The sequence below is a fragment of the Pelophylax lessonae genome, assembly GCF_965119305.1.
Source record: "Pelophylax lessonae genome assembly, chromosome: 1".
NCBI lineage: Eukaryota > Metazoa > Chordata > Amphibia > Anura > Ranidae > Pelophylax > Pelophylax lessonae.
Window position 1 is genome coordinate 483,476,368 of NC_138768.1, and position 16,775 is coordinate 483,493,142.

General features: G+C 47.7%; 1 protein-coding gene across 2 annotated transcripts in view; it reads right to left on the reverse strand.

Annotated features, from left to right (window-relative positions):
• The window catches only part of POLR2B (RNA polymerase II subunit B), an 837,536-nt gene that overhangs the window by 45,203 nt on the left and 775,558 nt on the right, over window positions 1-16,775 (reverse strand). For both annotated transcript variants that reach the window (XM_082254374.1, XM_082254373.1), the window contains one exon: window positions 14,734-14,847. In XM_082254374.1, the coding sequence (XP_082110500.1) occupies window positions 14,734-14,847 (114 nt within the window). The remainder of the gene's footprint in view (window positions 1-14,733; window positions 14,848-16,775) is intronic.

Sequence of the window (16,775 nt, forward strand, 5' to 3'; positions counted from 1 at the left end):
CGCATCATGTCCATCATTTGAACATCTGTTATATGTGCATAACCTCAGTAGATCTGGTAAGGAGCGCGGAGATTGGTGGTGGATCTATTAGCCCTTCTCTGTCAGCAACATCTTGGCACCATTTGAGAATTACTCACCTTTAGTGGTTTTTATTTGATTTCTGGTAAGGAGTACCTGCATGTGCATTACTCACCTATCGGTGCACATTCACACTGGTTACGTCATTGCACCCAATTTGTGAATGCATCATCTTTCCTTTTATGGACTCTTTCACACGGAGCGGACCACATTGTGATCCGCTCCGGCACATTTTTTTTTTTTATTCACGGAGCGGATGACACTTGGGTCATCCGCTCCGTATGTCCGCATATCATCCCATCCGTTTGCGGATGATATACGAACATAATGTATGTCTATGGGCATTTCGGATGTCAGCGGATGACACCGCTGACATCCGATTTTGCATCCGTTCCGTTTCTTAAACGGAACAAAAATAGGGTTCTGTTCCGTTCCAAAAAACGGAACAGAATTGAAAGGACAAAAATCGGATGTCAGCGGATGGTCATCCACAATGCCATTGACATACATTATGTCCGTATATCATCCGCAAAAAAAATAGGATGATATACGGACATACGGAACGCCCGTGTGAAAAGGCCCTATCACTTTTTTTGTCGTTTTGGTTTTACGCTATGGCGGTCTTTTTTCTCATTTCATGAATTATGAATGCATCCGAGTTTCCTGGGAGTCTTCACTACAAGATCATAAGGCTTTTCGGTGGTCAAGGACATCAAGTTATCCTGATCCTGCTTTCTATTGATTTCCTGGCTATTTATACACGGTTTTCCGGTAAGCACAATACCATTAGGAATCTTCACTTGGACACGTCCTGAACCTTCACGTTATACCTTTTATTTATGGACTTATTGAAGGACATTAGAAATTTGTTTTCACTTCATTATCTTCAACTGTACCACAACTCCAGTGTCTGCCAGATCTTTCTGGAGGGATCGTGCAGTCAAACGTGGGTTTTGAATTGTTTTTCTCACAAACCTGCGAGCTGTTCTGTCTGATATTTTTCTTGGTATTCCAGATCTTGCTTTAACTTCCACTGTTCCTGATGACTGCCATTTCTTAATTACATTCCGAACAGAGGATATTGACATCTGAAAACGCTTTGCTATCTTATAGCCTTCTCCAGCTTTGTGAGCGTCAACTATTTTCAGTTTCATTTTTCTAGACAACTGCTTGGAAGATCCCATGGTGCTGATTAATGTGGCAAGGTCAGATGAGTCTGGGCATTTAAAACCTTTGAGATTGACATCACCTGGTCTTCCCAGACGATGATTGAGAACAATCCATGACACTGGCAGCTCTCAGCCTTGCAAAGGAGGCAATGCATGCTATCAATTCTGCAGGGTGCCCAAACTTTTGCAGACGCCTTTTTTTGTTTTCTGTAATTTTGAAAGTGTCAATGATGGAAATAAAATCTAACTTTTGTTGACATATAAGAATGTCTAATCTGTAATTTGATGCCTTTTGGAGATTGTTCCATCTTTCCTTGGCTTCTTTATACACATTAATACAAATTTTTACCTGGGGTGCCCAAACTTTCGATCCTCACTGTACAAGCGACAGCAGCACTGGGCCTCGCACTGGATAATATAGATCCTTATGGAGTCCCAGCCTACCACTGAGCGTTGCAGGTCATTGGTGCACCCTGGCCTCACAACGACAGTGCCCCTTGAGCTGGGGACGAGCCTGTGGAGCCTGTTCTTCGCTGGGATGTCTCAACTCTGGAACACCCGTAAGTTGCTAGCATCCTTCCTGGCTGACGGCAACCCCGCTCAGGGTGGGAGGTGTTCCGTATCAGAGCGGTGCCCGCGTTCGCTGGACTGGTGAGTGCTACTACCCCTGGGCTCCTTATGGGGGCTATTGTCTATAGGGGTGTTCAGTGGGCCCACTCTTGCGGGATGGCAGTACCTGGTGGCTTCTGTGGTATCCCCTTCCTGGCCGTCTGGTGCGGCCCCCTTCCTCTCTGCCCCTGCTGGGGGTGCTCTGCAGTGTATATTGCCATGTCTGGGGGGGTGTGGGGGCTTCATACATCCTGGGGCTGCTCTCTGGGGTTCCCTGTGGGGGCCAGCGTGTGTATTTTTTGCCCTAGTTGGCGCCGCTTGCACGGCCGCCATTTTGGGTGTGGGCAGGCTGTTTGGGCCTCTTTGTGTGGGCAGCAGCCATTTTAGCTCATTCTGGTGCCGGTTTGGGTGCCATCTTGGATGAGGGCAACTGCCTAGTAAGGGCAGTGGCCATTTTCCCAGTGCTTCCTCTCATTTAATCTTTATCAGGCACCATTTTTTTGTGGCTCCGGGCAGGCATAGGCCTCTAGTGAGTGAGATCACTTCCTACTCTCTCTCTCTCTCACTGCAGCAGCGTGTATGTGGCAAGTACACTGGGACACTGTGGGGTGATTTTAACCGTTTTCTTCTGGCTTTTTCCTGAAAACACTGTTTCTTCTTGTACTTATAACTGTTTCTAAGGGTCTCCACGAGCGGTGCAGTTTTGCAGTGGGGGTCGGCGGGAACCGCCGTTTTTAAAGGGCCAGCGCTCCAAAAAATTTTTATTGCAAAAATGGAGTCCCAGGATAACAATTTCCCCACAGACCTGGTTGGTGCTTAAGGGACTCCTGAATCCTCTTCCATGGCCTCCTTATCTGCTGCTCTTGTGACTTTGGCATCCAAAGTGGATCTGCTGATGTCTGAACGCATTTCTCAAAAACGGCCTATGCCTGCCCAGTCTTCTGACTCAGAGCCTGATTTGGTTGACACGGACAACATCCCCCCGGAGGGGTTCCCTGTCACTTTTCCGCGCCACCGTGGAGGAAAACACCTCCTCCTCCCCCTTGGAATGTGCAGCAACGGATGCACTTTTTAGCTCCATTAAGGAAACTTTGAATCTTGACGATGAGCCCTTTAGCGCGACTTAACAAGAGTAGATTTGTTTAATCTGGAAACAGGATGGTCCACTTTAGGTGGCGCCATCCAACAGTTGGACCTTTTCAACAAAAGGATACCGGCGTTTAAAGCGCTTTGGCACCACTAACAAGTGCTTTACGCGCCACCATTGGTCATTCACAATATCGTGAAAAGTGTTGGGACAAGGGAAAACCCTGTCAGCTTATGGAGACTTCTGGGAGCCAGCGTGGGCTCGTCAGACAATTTTAAAGTATCCCGCACTGAAATAATCAAGGCTTACAAAAAAGCGCATTCCCGCGCTGCAGCTGAAGAAGACAGGTCCTCTTCATCTGCCTGTGAGGACAGCGACCCCTCAGGAAGGGGAGCATCCGGGGCAATCACATCAGCCTCTGAATCAGAGGACACCTCCACAGATGGAGAAAGCAGCGGCCGTTTACGGCTATCAACCTTTTTCATGACTAAATCAACTTTAGACGCGAGGCTTTCCAGGGCAGCTGAAATCGTGGCCAGCGACTGCGATCTGGACAGTTCAGGAGTCGCACAGAGTGGGTCTGAGGGTGAAATTCCAGTTTGGGACTCTAGTGCAATTTTCATAAAACGGAGTACTGTAGCTTTAAAAAACGTCGATCCACCACCGATCTCAGACCGAGACTCAGTGGCCTCCAGGTAAACCCTAATAGCCCGAACCACATCCAAATAATGCAAGGCAATTTCCTTGAGATGCTTAGGACAGAGTAAAGGCAAAAACAATGTCTTCATTTAAAATTGAAATCAGACATCACCTTAGGAAGAAACGACCAATTAGGTTGGATAACCAGTTTATCTCTATGAACGACCAAATAAGGCGAACGACAGGAAAGCGCCAAAAAGTCAGACACTCTGCGGGCAGAAGTGATATCTCAGAAGGTTGCCTTTCTGGTGGCTAACAAAGGCAGAGATATGTCCCTATTCTCAAAAGGAGGCTTTTGAACAGACAAAACCAAATTCAGATCCCATGGAGGCAAAGAGGATCTTCTTGGAAGAGCCAGATGACGCACCCCTTGAATAAATGTGTGGATCAAGGAATTTGTTGCCAACGTGCATTGGAAGTAAATAGCTAAAGCTGACACTTGGCCCTTGATTGTGCCCAAGGCCAACCGTTGCTCAACTCCTTTCTGCAAGAAAGCCAAGACCCTCGCAACCGAAAACAAGCGAGGGTGCAACTTTTGTGATTCACACCAAGATATATGCATCTTCCAAGTACGATGATAAATTTTCCTGGAAGTTGTTTACCTAGCCCTCAGTAAGGTAGGAATCACAGACTCAGAGAGACCCGTCTCTCAGCACCTGGCCTTCAACAGCCATGCCGTTAAAGTCAGCAACCGTAAAGCAGGATGGAAGATCGACCCGAGACAGCAGGTCCTGCCTCAGAGGCAGCCGCTAGGGAGGCTTGACGACCATCTTTACCAGGTCTGCATACCAAGACCGGTGAGGCCAGTCTGGAGCCACCAGAATTACTGGCACCTTTCCCACCACCAATCTGTGGAGGAACCTCGACAACAGCTGTATTGGAGGAAAGGCATAAAGCAGCCGATACTGGCTCCAAGGAGCCACCATTGCGTCTGTGGCATTGGCCAGAGCCCTGGCCACGAGCCTTTGTACTTTCTTGTTCAGAGGAGACGCAAATAGGTCGACCTACAGGGTGCCCCACCGGACACACAGGAGATGAAATATCTCTGGATGCAGGGACCATTCCCCTTGGTCCAGAACTTGACGATTCAGGTAATCCGCCTGCCAGTTTTCCACTCCTGGAATGTGAACTACTGAAAGAGCCAGAACATGTTCCTCGGCCCAAGTCAGAATCTCAACCACCTCCTGGGCCATCTGGGCATTCTTTGTGCTCCCTTGATGATTGATGTAGGCTACAGCCGTGGCATTGTCAGATTGAATCCGAACCGGTGAACCTTGTAGCCGATCTGTCCAGTGGAGCAGGCAAAGCTTGATTGCTCGAAGTTCCAGGATATCGGTAAAGAGGACTTCTCTGTCGACCAGACTCCCTGGGCACAGAGATTTTGCAGCACTCCACCCCAGCCCGACAGGCTGGCATCCGTGGTGAGCACTGTCCACAAGAGAGGTCCCTGCATCAGGGAGGGTGACCGAAGTCACCACGAGAGCATCGACCTCGTGAGTCGGCTCAAACAGATTATTCTGTCCAAGGACTGTGGATCCTTGTTTCACTTGACAAGAATCGCCTTTTGCAGAGGCCTTGAATGAAACTGAGCAAATGGGACCGCCTCAAAGGTCGACATCATCAGTCCCAAAGCTCTCATGCAAGTCCGCAGAGATGAGAAATTGTTTTCCATCAGCAACCAGATCTCTCCCTGCAAGTCTGAAGTTTGTCCCCAGGAAGAAAGACCTCGCCAGGAGTCTAAAGTCAGACCCAGGTAATTCAGTCGCACCAACAGGGTTAGCGCAGATATTTTTTCAAGTTGATGGTCCACCCGAACTCCTGAAGGGTCTGGACTATGACAAGGTTGGGTGAGAGTTTGCTCTCAACAGGAGATTAATTCAGATATCCGAGGATCGCAATTCCTCTTTTGCGGAGCAAAGCCAACACCGGAGACAAAACCTTGGTGAAGACTCTGGGAGCGGAGGCTAGACCAAAGGGTAATGCCACAAATTGAAAGTGCTCCTCTGCCACTGCAAAACGGAGATACCTCTGATGTCCCCCATATATAGGGATGTGCAGATGTGCATCTTTGATATCAATGGAGGCTGGAATGTCCCCTTGATTTAAAGATGCTACCACCGACCGAATGGATTCCATCCAAAACTTCTGCACCCGCACAAATCGGTTCAGTGACTTGAGGTCCAAAATTACATAGTTACATAGTAGGTGAGGTTGAATAAAGACAATAGTCCATCCAGTTCAACCTGTGTAGGTGTGTGTGGCTGTAATCATCTCACATACCCCTGAATGTTCTGATCCTTGAGATGTACGTCTAAGAGTCTTTTGAAAGCCATCATACTACCCGCAGAAACCACCTCTTGTGGTAGAGAATTCCACAATCTTGTAGCCCTAACAGTAAAGAACCCCCCACGTTGCCTGAGGTTAAAACGCTTCTCCTCTAATCGCATTGTATGCCCCCGAGTCCTCATGCAATCCCTTCGACTGAACAGCTTTTTTTTCTAAGCTGAGATCCCTATTGAGATATTTAAAAATCGCTATCATGTCCCCCCTCAGGCGTCTCTTCTCCAGGGAGAATAAATCAAGCGATTGCAGACGCTCTTCATAATCAAGGTCCTCCAATCCCCTAATTAGTTTAGTTGCCCTTCTCTGGACTCCCTCCAGCTCCAACACATCCCTTCTGAGAACTGGCGACCAGAACTGGACAGAATACTCCAGATGCGGTCGGATCAGAGTTTTATAAAGTGGAAGGATTATAGTCTATCTCTGGAATACATCCCTTTCCTTGGACGCGCTTTGCCCTCCTTTCTGGGCACCGTTAACAGGTTTGAATAAAATCCTCAAAACCTTTCCCGCTGAGGAACTGGCACAATCACTCCTTGTGCAAGGAGATCCTGCACTGCCTCCCTGAGATCCTTCAAGTGATCCGGAGACAGACGAAGATTTGAGGGAAAAAAAATCTGTCTGCTGTGCGAGACCGAAATTCGATCTAGTACCCTGAACAAATCAGTTTGTGAACCCATTTGCCCTGAATCAGAGATGTCCTGGGTTCCTGAAAGTAACGCAGACGTCCCGCCCCACCCCCGAATCGGGTGAGGGCACCCCTTCATGCCGAAGAGGATTTTTCCGCCCAACCGGGACTGGTTAGTCTTGGGCTTACTCAACCTTTTTCTTGCGCCTCTGAGGAACGAATAAACTGCCTATGAACCGTGAAAGAGGGCCCCCGCTTACTGCGGGGCCCGTACCTTTTGAGGAATGGAGGGAGAATGGTACTCTTACACCTCCCGTTAATCCTTTGATTGACTCATCCAAGAAGACTCCAAACAGACATTCACCCAAAAAGGGGAGATCTGTTAAGGCCTTAGAAGCTTGGTCCACCGACCAGCTCTTCAGCCACACCATGCGGCGTATTGCAATCCCTACCGCTGACATTCTGGCAACCAGAGGGGCCGTGTCCAGGGCCACATCACACAGGAACACCAGGGCCTGGGCCATCTGGTCTGTGAGCTCAATCAGAGTAGCGGAAACTATCTCAGTGGTCAGGTTAACCCTAAGCACTTTAACCCATTCCATTACCATCTGAGAAACCAGAATGGACGCAAAAATAGGTTTTAGTATCGAGCCCACCAAAAGATGCAGGTGGCGGGAAAGGGATTCCACCAGTCTGTCCACTGGGTCCGTAAACGCCGGGGAGTCTTCTACAGGCACCACAGTAGATTTGTTTAACCTGGAAACAGGGTTATCCACCCAAGGTGACATCATCCAGCGGTTCGACACCAAGTCAGCAAATGGATAAATGGATTTTTGTAAAATCTTACCGTAAAATCCTTTTCTCTTAGCTCATTGACAGACGTAGTCCTCGGTGATACACCACCTTCGGGTTATGTTGCCTCCACAGGAGCAGGACTAGACAGGAAATTAAAAAGCTCTGGCCACACCCTAGGGGCAGTCCCAGAGGGTATATCCTCTCTCTCTCTGCCTCAGCAAATCAGTTATGTGAAAAAGCAGTCTTTAGAGATTTTAACCCAACTCAAAAAACAGAGGGGCGGGGACTACGTCTGTCAATGAGCTAAGAGAAAAGGATTTTACGGTAAGATTTTACAAAAATCCATTTTTCTCTAGCGCTCATTGACAGACGTAGTCCTCGGTGATACACCACCTTCGGGACGTCCCAGAGCAGTATCACAACTGAGGGGTGGGAAAATGAAATCAAATCCCAATCTAGAAGGCCCAACCGGTGCCAACTAGAAGTTTACAATGCTCATCCTTAATGATGAGACTCAACAAAAAAGAGAAAAAATTTTTTTTTTTTTTTTCCAAACAGAAAAAAACCCTCGAGGTAGACCACCGGTCTCCTCAAATTGCGGCCTGCAAAACCTTGCGGCCAAATGAGGCATCCGCCGATGCCGTCACATCAATTTTATAGAATTTTGTAAAGGTATGTACCGACGACCAGGTGGCCGCCTTACATACCTGGACCACTGACGCCTGATGGCGAAAGGCCCAGGAAGTACTGAGCGCTCGAGTGGAGTGCGCCCTAACAGGGAACGGAGGACTCTGACCCTTAATAGAATAAGCCTGTACCACCGTTTGTCTAATCCATTTGGCAATGGTCGCGGCAGATGCAGGCAAACCCTTTCTGGGGCCATCCGTGATCACAAAAAGTGAATCCGTCTTACGGAAAGATTCCGTAGCTTTCAGGTATACCCTGATTGCCCGAACCACATCTAAGGAATGCAACGCATGTTCCCGATGATGCTTGGGCTGAGGACACAAGGAAGGTAGTACAATATCTTCATTCAGATGAAAATCTGAAACCACCTTAGGAAGAAAAGATGGCTTAGGATGAAGTACTACCTTATCCCTATGAATCACTAGGTATGGGGACTGGCATGATAATGCAGCCAGTTCTGACACCCTGCGAGCAGAAGTAATAGCCACCAAGAAGGCCACCTTCTGGGATAAAGTAAGCAAGGGAATCTCCCTGATGTTTTCAAAGGGAGGTTTCTGTAGAACCGACAAAACCAAATTAAGATCCCAGGACGGTAAGGGCGCGCGGACTGGAGGAGCCAGGTGCCGCACCCCCTGGATGAAATTCCGCACCAAGGATTTGGTAGCTAAAGGCTTCTGAAAGAAGATTGCTAATGCTGAAACTTGACCCTTGATGGTGCTCAAGGCTAGCTTCTGCTCAACCCCTTGTTGCAAAAAGGCCAATATTCGAGTCACCGAATAGGTACGTGGAGGAAATCCTAAAGATTCGCACCACACAATATAAGTCTTCCATGTGTGATAATAGACTTTGCTGGAAGTCGCTTTCCTTGCTTTAATAACGGTAGGAATGACTGAAGTAGACAAACCTCTGTCCTTCAGTACTTGGGTCTCAATGGCCAGGCCATTAAACCCAGCGACTGTAAAGCATGATGGTAAATTGGTCCTTGAGACCACAGACACTCCCTGAGACGAAGTTCCCACGGAACGTCTACGACTAACATGTCCAAGTCGGCCAGGCCGGCTTGAGGAGGCCAGCCTAGAATTTCTAGGACCACTGGCGCTGATAGAATCTGAACCAGGCGTCCCTAGAGGTATCTGGCCCCGACCATCCGAGAAAGTCTGGTCGTTTTCTGTTCCCACACATTTATCAGATACCTGATAGTTATCAGGAAAGGTGATCTTTTCTGGTTGAACCTCAGGGACCGAAGTCACCCGACTAGAGGCTACTTGGCCTATCTGGTCAACCAGATCCGATTCCTGTGAGGTATCGGGACTAATCTTAGGAAAAGGTAAAGGAAAAGATCTATTCAGGGAACGGTAACTACCGCTTCCTGTAGTACTTAAATGTTGGAAGGGAAGAATCGCACCGGTAGTAGTGGTTGATGCTCGATCTAATGTCCTGAATACCGGTGAAAACGTCCCCCCACCCTGAAACCGGGTGGGGGCGCACCTTCAGGCTGTGTACTCCTTTGCTTCGGGTTTGGCTGGGTTGGTCCTTTGCTTGTCCGACCAGCCCTTCTTGAACCCTCCTGGAGGAGTCTTGCCTTTCCCGCTAGTACCAGCCGGGCGCCCTTTATGGGCGGTAAAGAAAGGTCCTCGCTTGTTGCGAGGTCCCTTAGCTTTAGCAGCCTGTGGCAAAAAAGTGCTCTTGCCCCCAGTGGCATCCTTAATGATTTCATCTAGGTTGGCCCCAAATAGACGATTCCCCTGAAAGGGGAGATTTGTCAAGGTCTTTTTGGAACCTAGGTCAGCTGACCAGCATTTTAACCACAGCACACGTCTGAGGATCACCGCTGATTTAGATGCATGCCCTAATAAGGGAGTAGTGTCCAAGGCTGCGTCACAGATAAACTGTAGCCCTTGTATAATCTGTTCCATCAAATCAGATGTCTCCTGGGGAATATCTTTTCCCCTAAGATCTTGGCGTACCATTTTCGCCCATTCCGTAAGTGTCTGGGAAACTAGACCAATAACAATTACTGGTCTAAATGCTGACCCTATCAGAGAGAAGATGGTGCGGGACTCTGCTTCCATCTTTCGATCCACCGGATCCTTAAAGGACGAAGTGTCCTCCACTGGAATAACCGTGGCTTTATTCAGCCTGGAAATAGGTGGATCCACCACTGGTGGTACCGTCCATTTCTTAATGATGGATTCTTCAAACGGATAGCGTCTAGCTATACGCTTGGAAATAGTAAAGGTACGTTTAGAATGCTCCCATTCTCCTTTAATCTGATTACCGAAGCATTTAGGTACAGGAAAAACCTTCACCGTTTTGATGGGCTTATTAGTACCAAAAGGAATCTCTGTTTCAGTTGCCTCTGCCGGTAAAGCCTCAAGTTTTAAGGTTTCCTGGACTGCCACAACTAGTGCGTCCACCAATGCTTCTTCCTGAATTATAGCAGGAGAAGAAGCGTCCTCCTCACTGTCTGAGGGGGCTTTACCTGGGATAACAGCCCTTGCAGAGGAACCTGCAACTGCAGTGACCATCTCTGAATCAGAGTCAGAGGTGTCAGATAGTATAGGGGTAGGCGGGGGTCGCTTCCTTGACCCCCGTCCCTGACAGGCCGCCTCCACCCGAGCCACCATAGACTCCAAAATTGCTGTAAATGACTCTATACTCTGTGCACCGGCGGGTCCCGTGGCCCCCTCGAGGGAAACAGGTGGGGGAATATGTGTGGCAGGGTCCATGATAAATTCCAGTCACTTCCTGGATAATATAATTCAAAAATAAAAACTTTTTTTTTTTTTTTTTTCAGACCCCCAGCGCCACAAAAGCCCCTTAGTGTTACCTGCTAGGGATCCCTATCGATCGAGAGAGAGAGAGAGAGAGATAGACCCCCAGGCTCACCACTTGATGCTCAGAGTTTAACTGCAATAGGTTACAGCGCTGTCTTGACAAACAGGAAGTCTTTTGGCTGGCTGCCCAGGAAGAAAGGAGGCGGCTCCGCCCCTCTGCACGCCTTCCGGCGCCTCCCCCAAGCTCCACGAGGTGTTTGGATCACCTCAAACATGGCCGCCCCCATGCTGGAGACACGAGGCTACGCCAAAATGGCGGCTCGTGCGATCCAGCAAAAAAAATGGCGGCGGCCTGTACTGAATAGCGGTGTGCTGCAGGGCACACAACACTCTCTCTGCATGGGGATATGGCGTGGTTGGCGGTACCGGCCCTGGCGGACCGCATGGCCATTCGGGAGGCCTGCAAATAGCTGGAGATCTGATTAGGAAGGCAGTCTACATGTCCGTGGCTTCTAAATGGTAGGTAGCTTATTCTTAACACCGTAAGATTCCCAGAATGCCACAGATTACATCTTTTTAACATGTATACAATTAGATTGTTAGCTCCCAAACCAAGCCTCCTGGCTTTTTGCACATAAAATCGCACTCAAAGTAGGAGGATCTGTGTCATGTTATAGGATAGAGGGGGACTCTATCTTACCATACAGAGAGGGGCCCGCGTTCACCACAAGACCCGTCAGGGGAAAAGGGGGAACATACTACTCACCATACCGGAACCAGGCGGGCACCAACTCCTGACAGTACCCCTCTCCACCGGGGCGGGAGGGCTGTCGACCGATACGGACGCCGTGACTCATGGTCTTTGGCGTTTCAGCGAGACGTTTAACTCGCGTGGACAGTCCTTTAATGGGACTTTGTCGCGGCCGACCCAGCGCGGAGCTATGGCCTGCACGCGCTCGTAGGCTGAACTGGGGTGACCACCGGATCTCAACATCCAGCCCGTCGCCCAGTTCAGCTTTCTTGCTTGAAGATCTCTCAGGAACACTGGAGAAAAAAAGCTGTCTAAAAAATCCTTTAAGAAAAAATTCTTGCCAGGACCTAAGATCCCAGCAAGGTATCTAGGTCCTTACTCCTAACTAGACAGAAAATAACTGATTTGCTGAGGCAGAGAGAGAGAGGATATACCCTCTGGGACTGCCCCTAGGGTGTGGCCAGAGCTTTTTAATTTCCTGTCTAGTCCTGCTCCTGTGGAGGCAACATAACCCGAAGGTGGTGTATCACCGAGGACTACGTCTGTCAATGAGCGCTAGAGAAAACAGCGTTTAAAGCTCTTAGGCACCACTAACACGTGCTTAATGCGCTATTGCTCATTCACAATATGGTGAAAGTCCTGGGGACAATGGAACACCTGACCTGACTTCTGGACTTTGCGGGAGCCAAAAACGACTCGCTTTCCTGACTGTGTGGGCTCATCATCCATTTTCAATGTTTCCCTTAATGAACGAATCAATGCTTCCACCATAGCGCATTCCCGCACTGCAGTCGAGGAGGACATATCCTGTTTACCATCCGAATGCAGGGACAGGGATTCCTCAGGGAGGGGGTTTTTCAAGGCGACCATATCAGGCTCTGAATCAGAGTACAGAGAAGGCAGTGGCCGTTTTTGGCTAGTGATATTTCATTACAAAATCCACCTTTGATGCCAGATTTTCCAATGCTGCAGAAAGACATGAAAGACTGTAATCCGGATGCACCGGCAGTCGCACTGAGGTCTTCTGGAGGAGAAGTTATTGCTTGGGACTCCATTTTGCAATTTGTATGAAAAAAAGTTGTACCGCCCCTTTAAATTGCGATCACGGTCCGCATCGCTATTTTGCACTGTAACCGGAGTCACCCTTAAATATTGGCAGGAGCAGAGTGTGCCCAAGGAATGCCCAAAAGACGACCCCTATACTGTACCACCTCACAGTGTTATCAGCCAGCTCTGCAGCATGGAGATTCAGCATGAAATGTCTCACAGGAAGGGACATAGAATCACAAGAGGCCGAAGACTGTCTATGTAGCTTCAGGCTACAACAAAAGGGTGCCAATGCAAAAGCATAGGACGCTCAGGGAAAATGGCCGCTGTATCTTACACACAGAGAACCGATGACCACACTTAAAATAGCGGCTGAAAACTCTGCCATGCGTTCAGCACCCAGACATGAGGCCACCACAGTGATCAACCTAAAAAGGTAACAGTGTACAACGGCGCCGAATATAGCACCCCCATGCGGGAGCAGGGAGGTTAGGGCCTGGTCCTAATAGGGCTGTGGGATCTTTCAGGGAAAACAGTCATGTTATTCCTAGGAGTGGGCCACATCAACCCCCCCCCCCCACACCAGAGGATGCTAGGGACATGAGGGGTTTAGTATTACTCACCATACCATGGACCGGATGGGCTCCGCTCCGGGCAGACCGCCTCCCACCCTGAGTGGGGGTGCTGCCAGCCAAGGGGTGCGCTGCGACTCAGGGCATTCCAGGTCGATGCATCCTGGGGATACAGCCGCTCGCAGGCTTGTCCCCATCCATGGGGGCTTCATCATGGCGAGGCCTAGTCAGACCATAACCTGCTCCCGCTTGTTGGCCTGGCTGGGAGAACATAAGGATTTAGACTATCCAGTGCGAAACTGCGGCAGGCCGTCGCTTGTAGTTCACCAGGAGGATCCCCCTGACACTAGCTAACGATAGTGAGCAAAGAGAAACATTCTTAAAATAATAAAAACTTGAGACCGAAGCCCCAGCAGGAAACCAAGGTCCTACTCATTCACTAGGCAGCAAGAAACTTATTTGAGAGCACAGTGTGTGGGGGGTTATGCCGAGAAGGACAGCCCCTATAGGCGTGTCAGTGAATTTTTTCACAGCCTAGTCTACTCCTGTAGATAGCGCATAACCCAAGGGTAAAGAAGCATTGCTGCTGCGTCTGTCAATGGACGGTAGAGAAAGCTCAATTTTGGTCTCATCGCTTCAAATGACTGTGTCAGAAGGTTTGAGGCTCGTCTCTGTGCTGTTTGGCGTATTGTAAGAGGGATACTTTGTGGCATTTGCATAGTAATGGCTTTCTTCTGGCAACTCGACCATGCAGCCCATGCAGTACCTCCTTATTGTGGATCTTGAAACAGCCACACCACATGTTTTCAGAGAATCCTGTATTTTACCTGAAGTTATTGGTGGGTTTTTCTTTGAATCCCGAACAATTTTCCTGGCAGTTGTTGCTGAAATTTTAGTTGGTCTACCTGACCATGGTTTGGTTTCAACAGAACCCCTCATTTTCCACCTCTTGATTAGCGTTTGAACACTGCTGATTGGCATTCTCAATTCCTTGGAAGAGAGGGCTGCAGATAACAGGTACAACCTATGTAGGAGTATTTGTCTCATCTTTGTGTATCACCTGGGACTAGTCACTTCATTGGGTAAATTTAATTGTTTACAACCATTTATCATAAAATAGTGAGATTTACATGAATGCCCTACTCCAGAAATTTTGTTAATTTTAGTTTTTCATTAAGTGGGGAAGGACTGAAACCACGGTCAGGTTTTTCTGCCATTGAAGAGATTTCTTCTCTCTCTGAGGAAAGGGAAAAGATCATCACCATCAAGAAGGCTTTTATTCCAGTCTGTGCATCCGGTCTAAACCCCTACACCCTGTAACTCATATATGGTCATCGTGTCATAGATTTAAAGAAATGAGAATAACATTTCCCCCACGGAGGCACAGACCACCTGACATTTTTAATCTTTTATTGATCAACTGCAAAAAAAAAAAAAAAGTGACAGGAGTTGAGCTTTGGGCTAAAAACAAAATCAACAAAAAGAGTAAAGTACCTCATTTCCTCTAAGATGGTACCCATAGTCTGATAACAAATTTGAAATCTTCTGCACATTAACTGCATCATTAAATGGAGTTGCATCCCCGATTTCTCCCTTATTTGCAGACACCTACAGCAAAATGAATTACATGTTAAAAGCAACCAAAAAATATCAATGCATAAAAAATACTCAAACCAAGTTTAACTGTTTTCATGATGTATAAAATGCAAATCTGTTATGTCTCCAGTAATATTTTCACAAACATTCTGCACTATTGCACTGTACATGCGTGGAAGCAATTGAGTGCTAGCGGATCTGCCCTAATGCTTCCAGCTGACAAGTGGGCCCTGCTGCTACCTGCATGTCCCAGGCGTCAGGTGATACAATTGTGCATCCCTGCAACAGTCAACGGGGTGACAAAAGCCCAGGTGCCAGGACACAATTTCTAGTCACCATGGTGACCTGGAATTTGTTGAACCCTGTCCTTGTGCATCCATATAACCCTACCCACTGCTCAAAAAAAAGAGATGCAGTGCCATGCAGTAGGTATTCGTTGTAAATTAGAAGTTCTCAAGTTAAAAAAAAAAAAAAACTAAAGGGGAGCAAGGAGGAGATTAGGCTTCCATGGCTATCTTTGTTCTCAAGCGGGTTGGCTAAGCTTGCAGGAGATCGTATAGGAAACTGGGAAGGATTTACCATTAACAAAGTCCCCCATCGGTGCAAGGGCTAAGGGGATAGTGAGAGGATATACAAGACTGAATAGGACCCACAGGGTATGAGATGGTACGCAGTAAGCAGGACCAGACGGAAATTTGTTAAAATAGGACAGTAAAAATTAGGGTTAAATTCCCCATCAGATTACTAGGACAAGTAATTGCTTGGCAAGGACTGCTAAGGGAGATATCTAACCCAAAAAATGTGATATGCCAACTTAGAAATATCTTAGAATTATGGATACAGGGAATTTGCCATCATGGAGCCACAATGTAGTGAAGAAGCTAATCAAGAATAATAAGTGCCTAAGCTGCTATAAACCATAGGTGTAGAGAAAAGGTGACCAACCCTTGGGGACCTTTTCAATGCAGAACAAAAATAAATTGTCTGACACAAAGGTCAAAAGGCCAAGGAGGGGTAGTCAGGATAGTCTCCTTCTCCTCCATGTTGATTAGGTTTTTTTTCAACTGTGGAAGAAAAAGGTAAAGACACAGCAGGACCCAAGACAGAGCCTTGAGGGCTTCTAATAGGGAGTCCTAGTGTAAGTAGGGGCTCTGGGTAAAATAATTAAACTCTGTCTGGGAATATTAACCAGGAAGTGAAAGTGCACTGTCTGCATCCTGGTGGTTTGAAGTTCAAGCAGGATGAGAGACAAAGAATCATAGGAAGAGAAATTAACATTTGTAGAAGCTATAAAATTCCATAATGTATTCTAGGATTAAACCCAAATGTTGTGGTGAAGGTGTTAGATCAGAAGTTGAAAAGATTTGCAGCAAGATCACCTGGGCTTGATTGCATGTGCAGCTTACAAGAGATAGGGTTTTCTATGTGGAAGATAAAGTTATTTGAATAACTTTCAAGGAGGAAGACGACAAACACCCTTTGAGCCTATAAAGTTAGGAGGGGGTTAGGGAAAAATTGTTCTTACCCATCAGTCAGTAGAATAGAACAAGAACACAAAGGTTAGCAATGGAAAAATTGGATTTTTTACTTACCGTAAAATCCATTTCTCTTTCGTCCACCGACTGACGTAGCTGCTGCTTTAAATCATAGACGGATGGGTAATAAGCCCCTCTCACTAGGAGTGACCAGGTAGAGCCAAAGGCTGACACGCCCAGGGGGGTAGGATTCCTGGGTTATTACCCCTGGCCTCACCGTTGGATCTTCAGTTTAGTTGCCAGCAGTGAACAACCACCAAAACCCAACCCTTCAAAGAAAAGAGGGGTGGGAGCTACGTCCGTCGGTGGACTCAGAGAAATGGATTTTATGCAAGTAAAAAATCCAATTTTCTCTTTCGTCCACCGATGGACGTAGCTGCTGCTTTAAATCATAGATGGATGGGA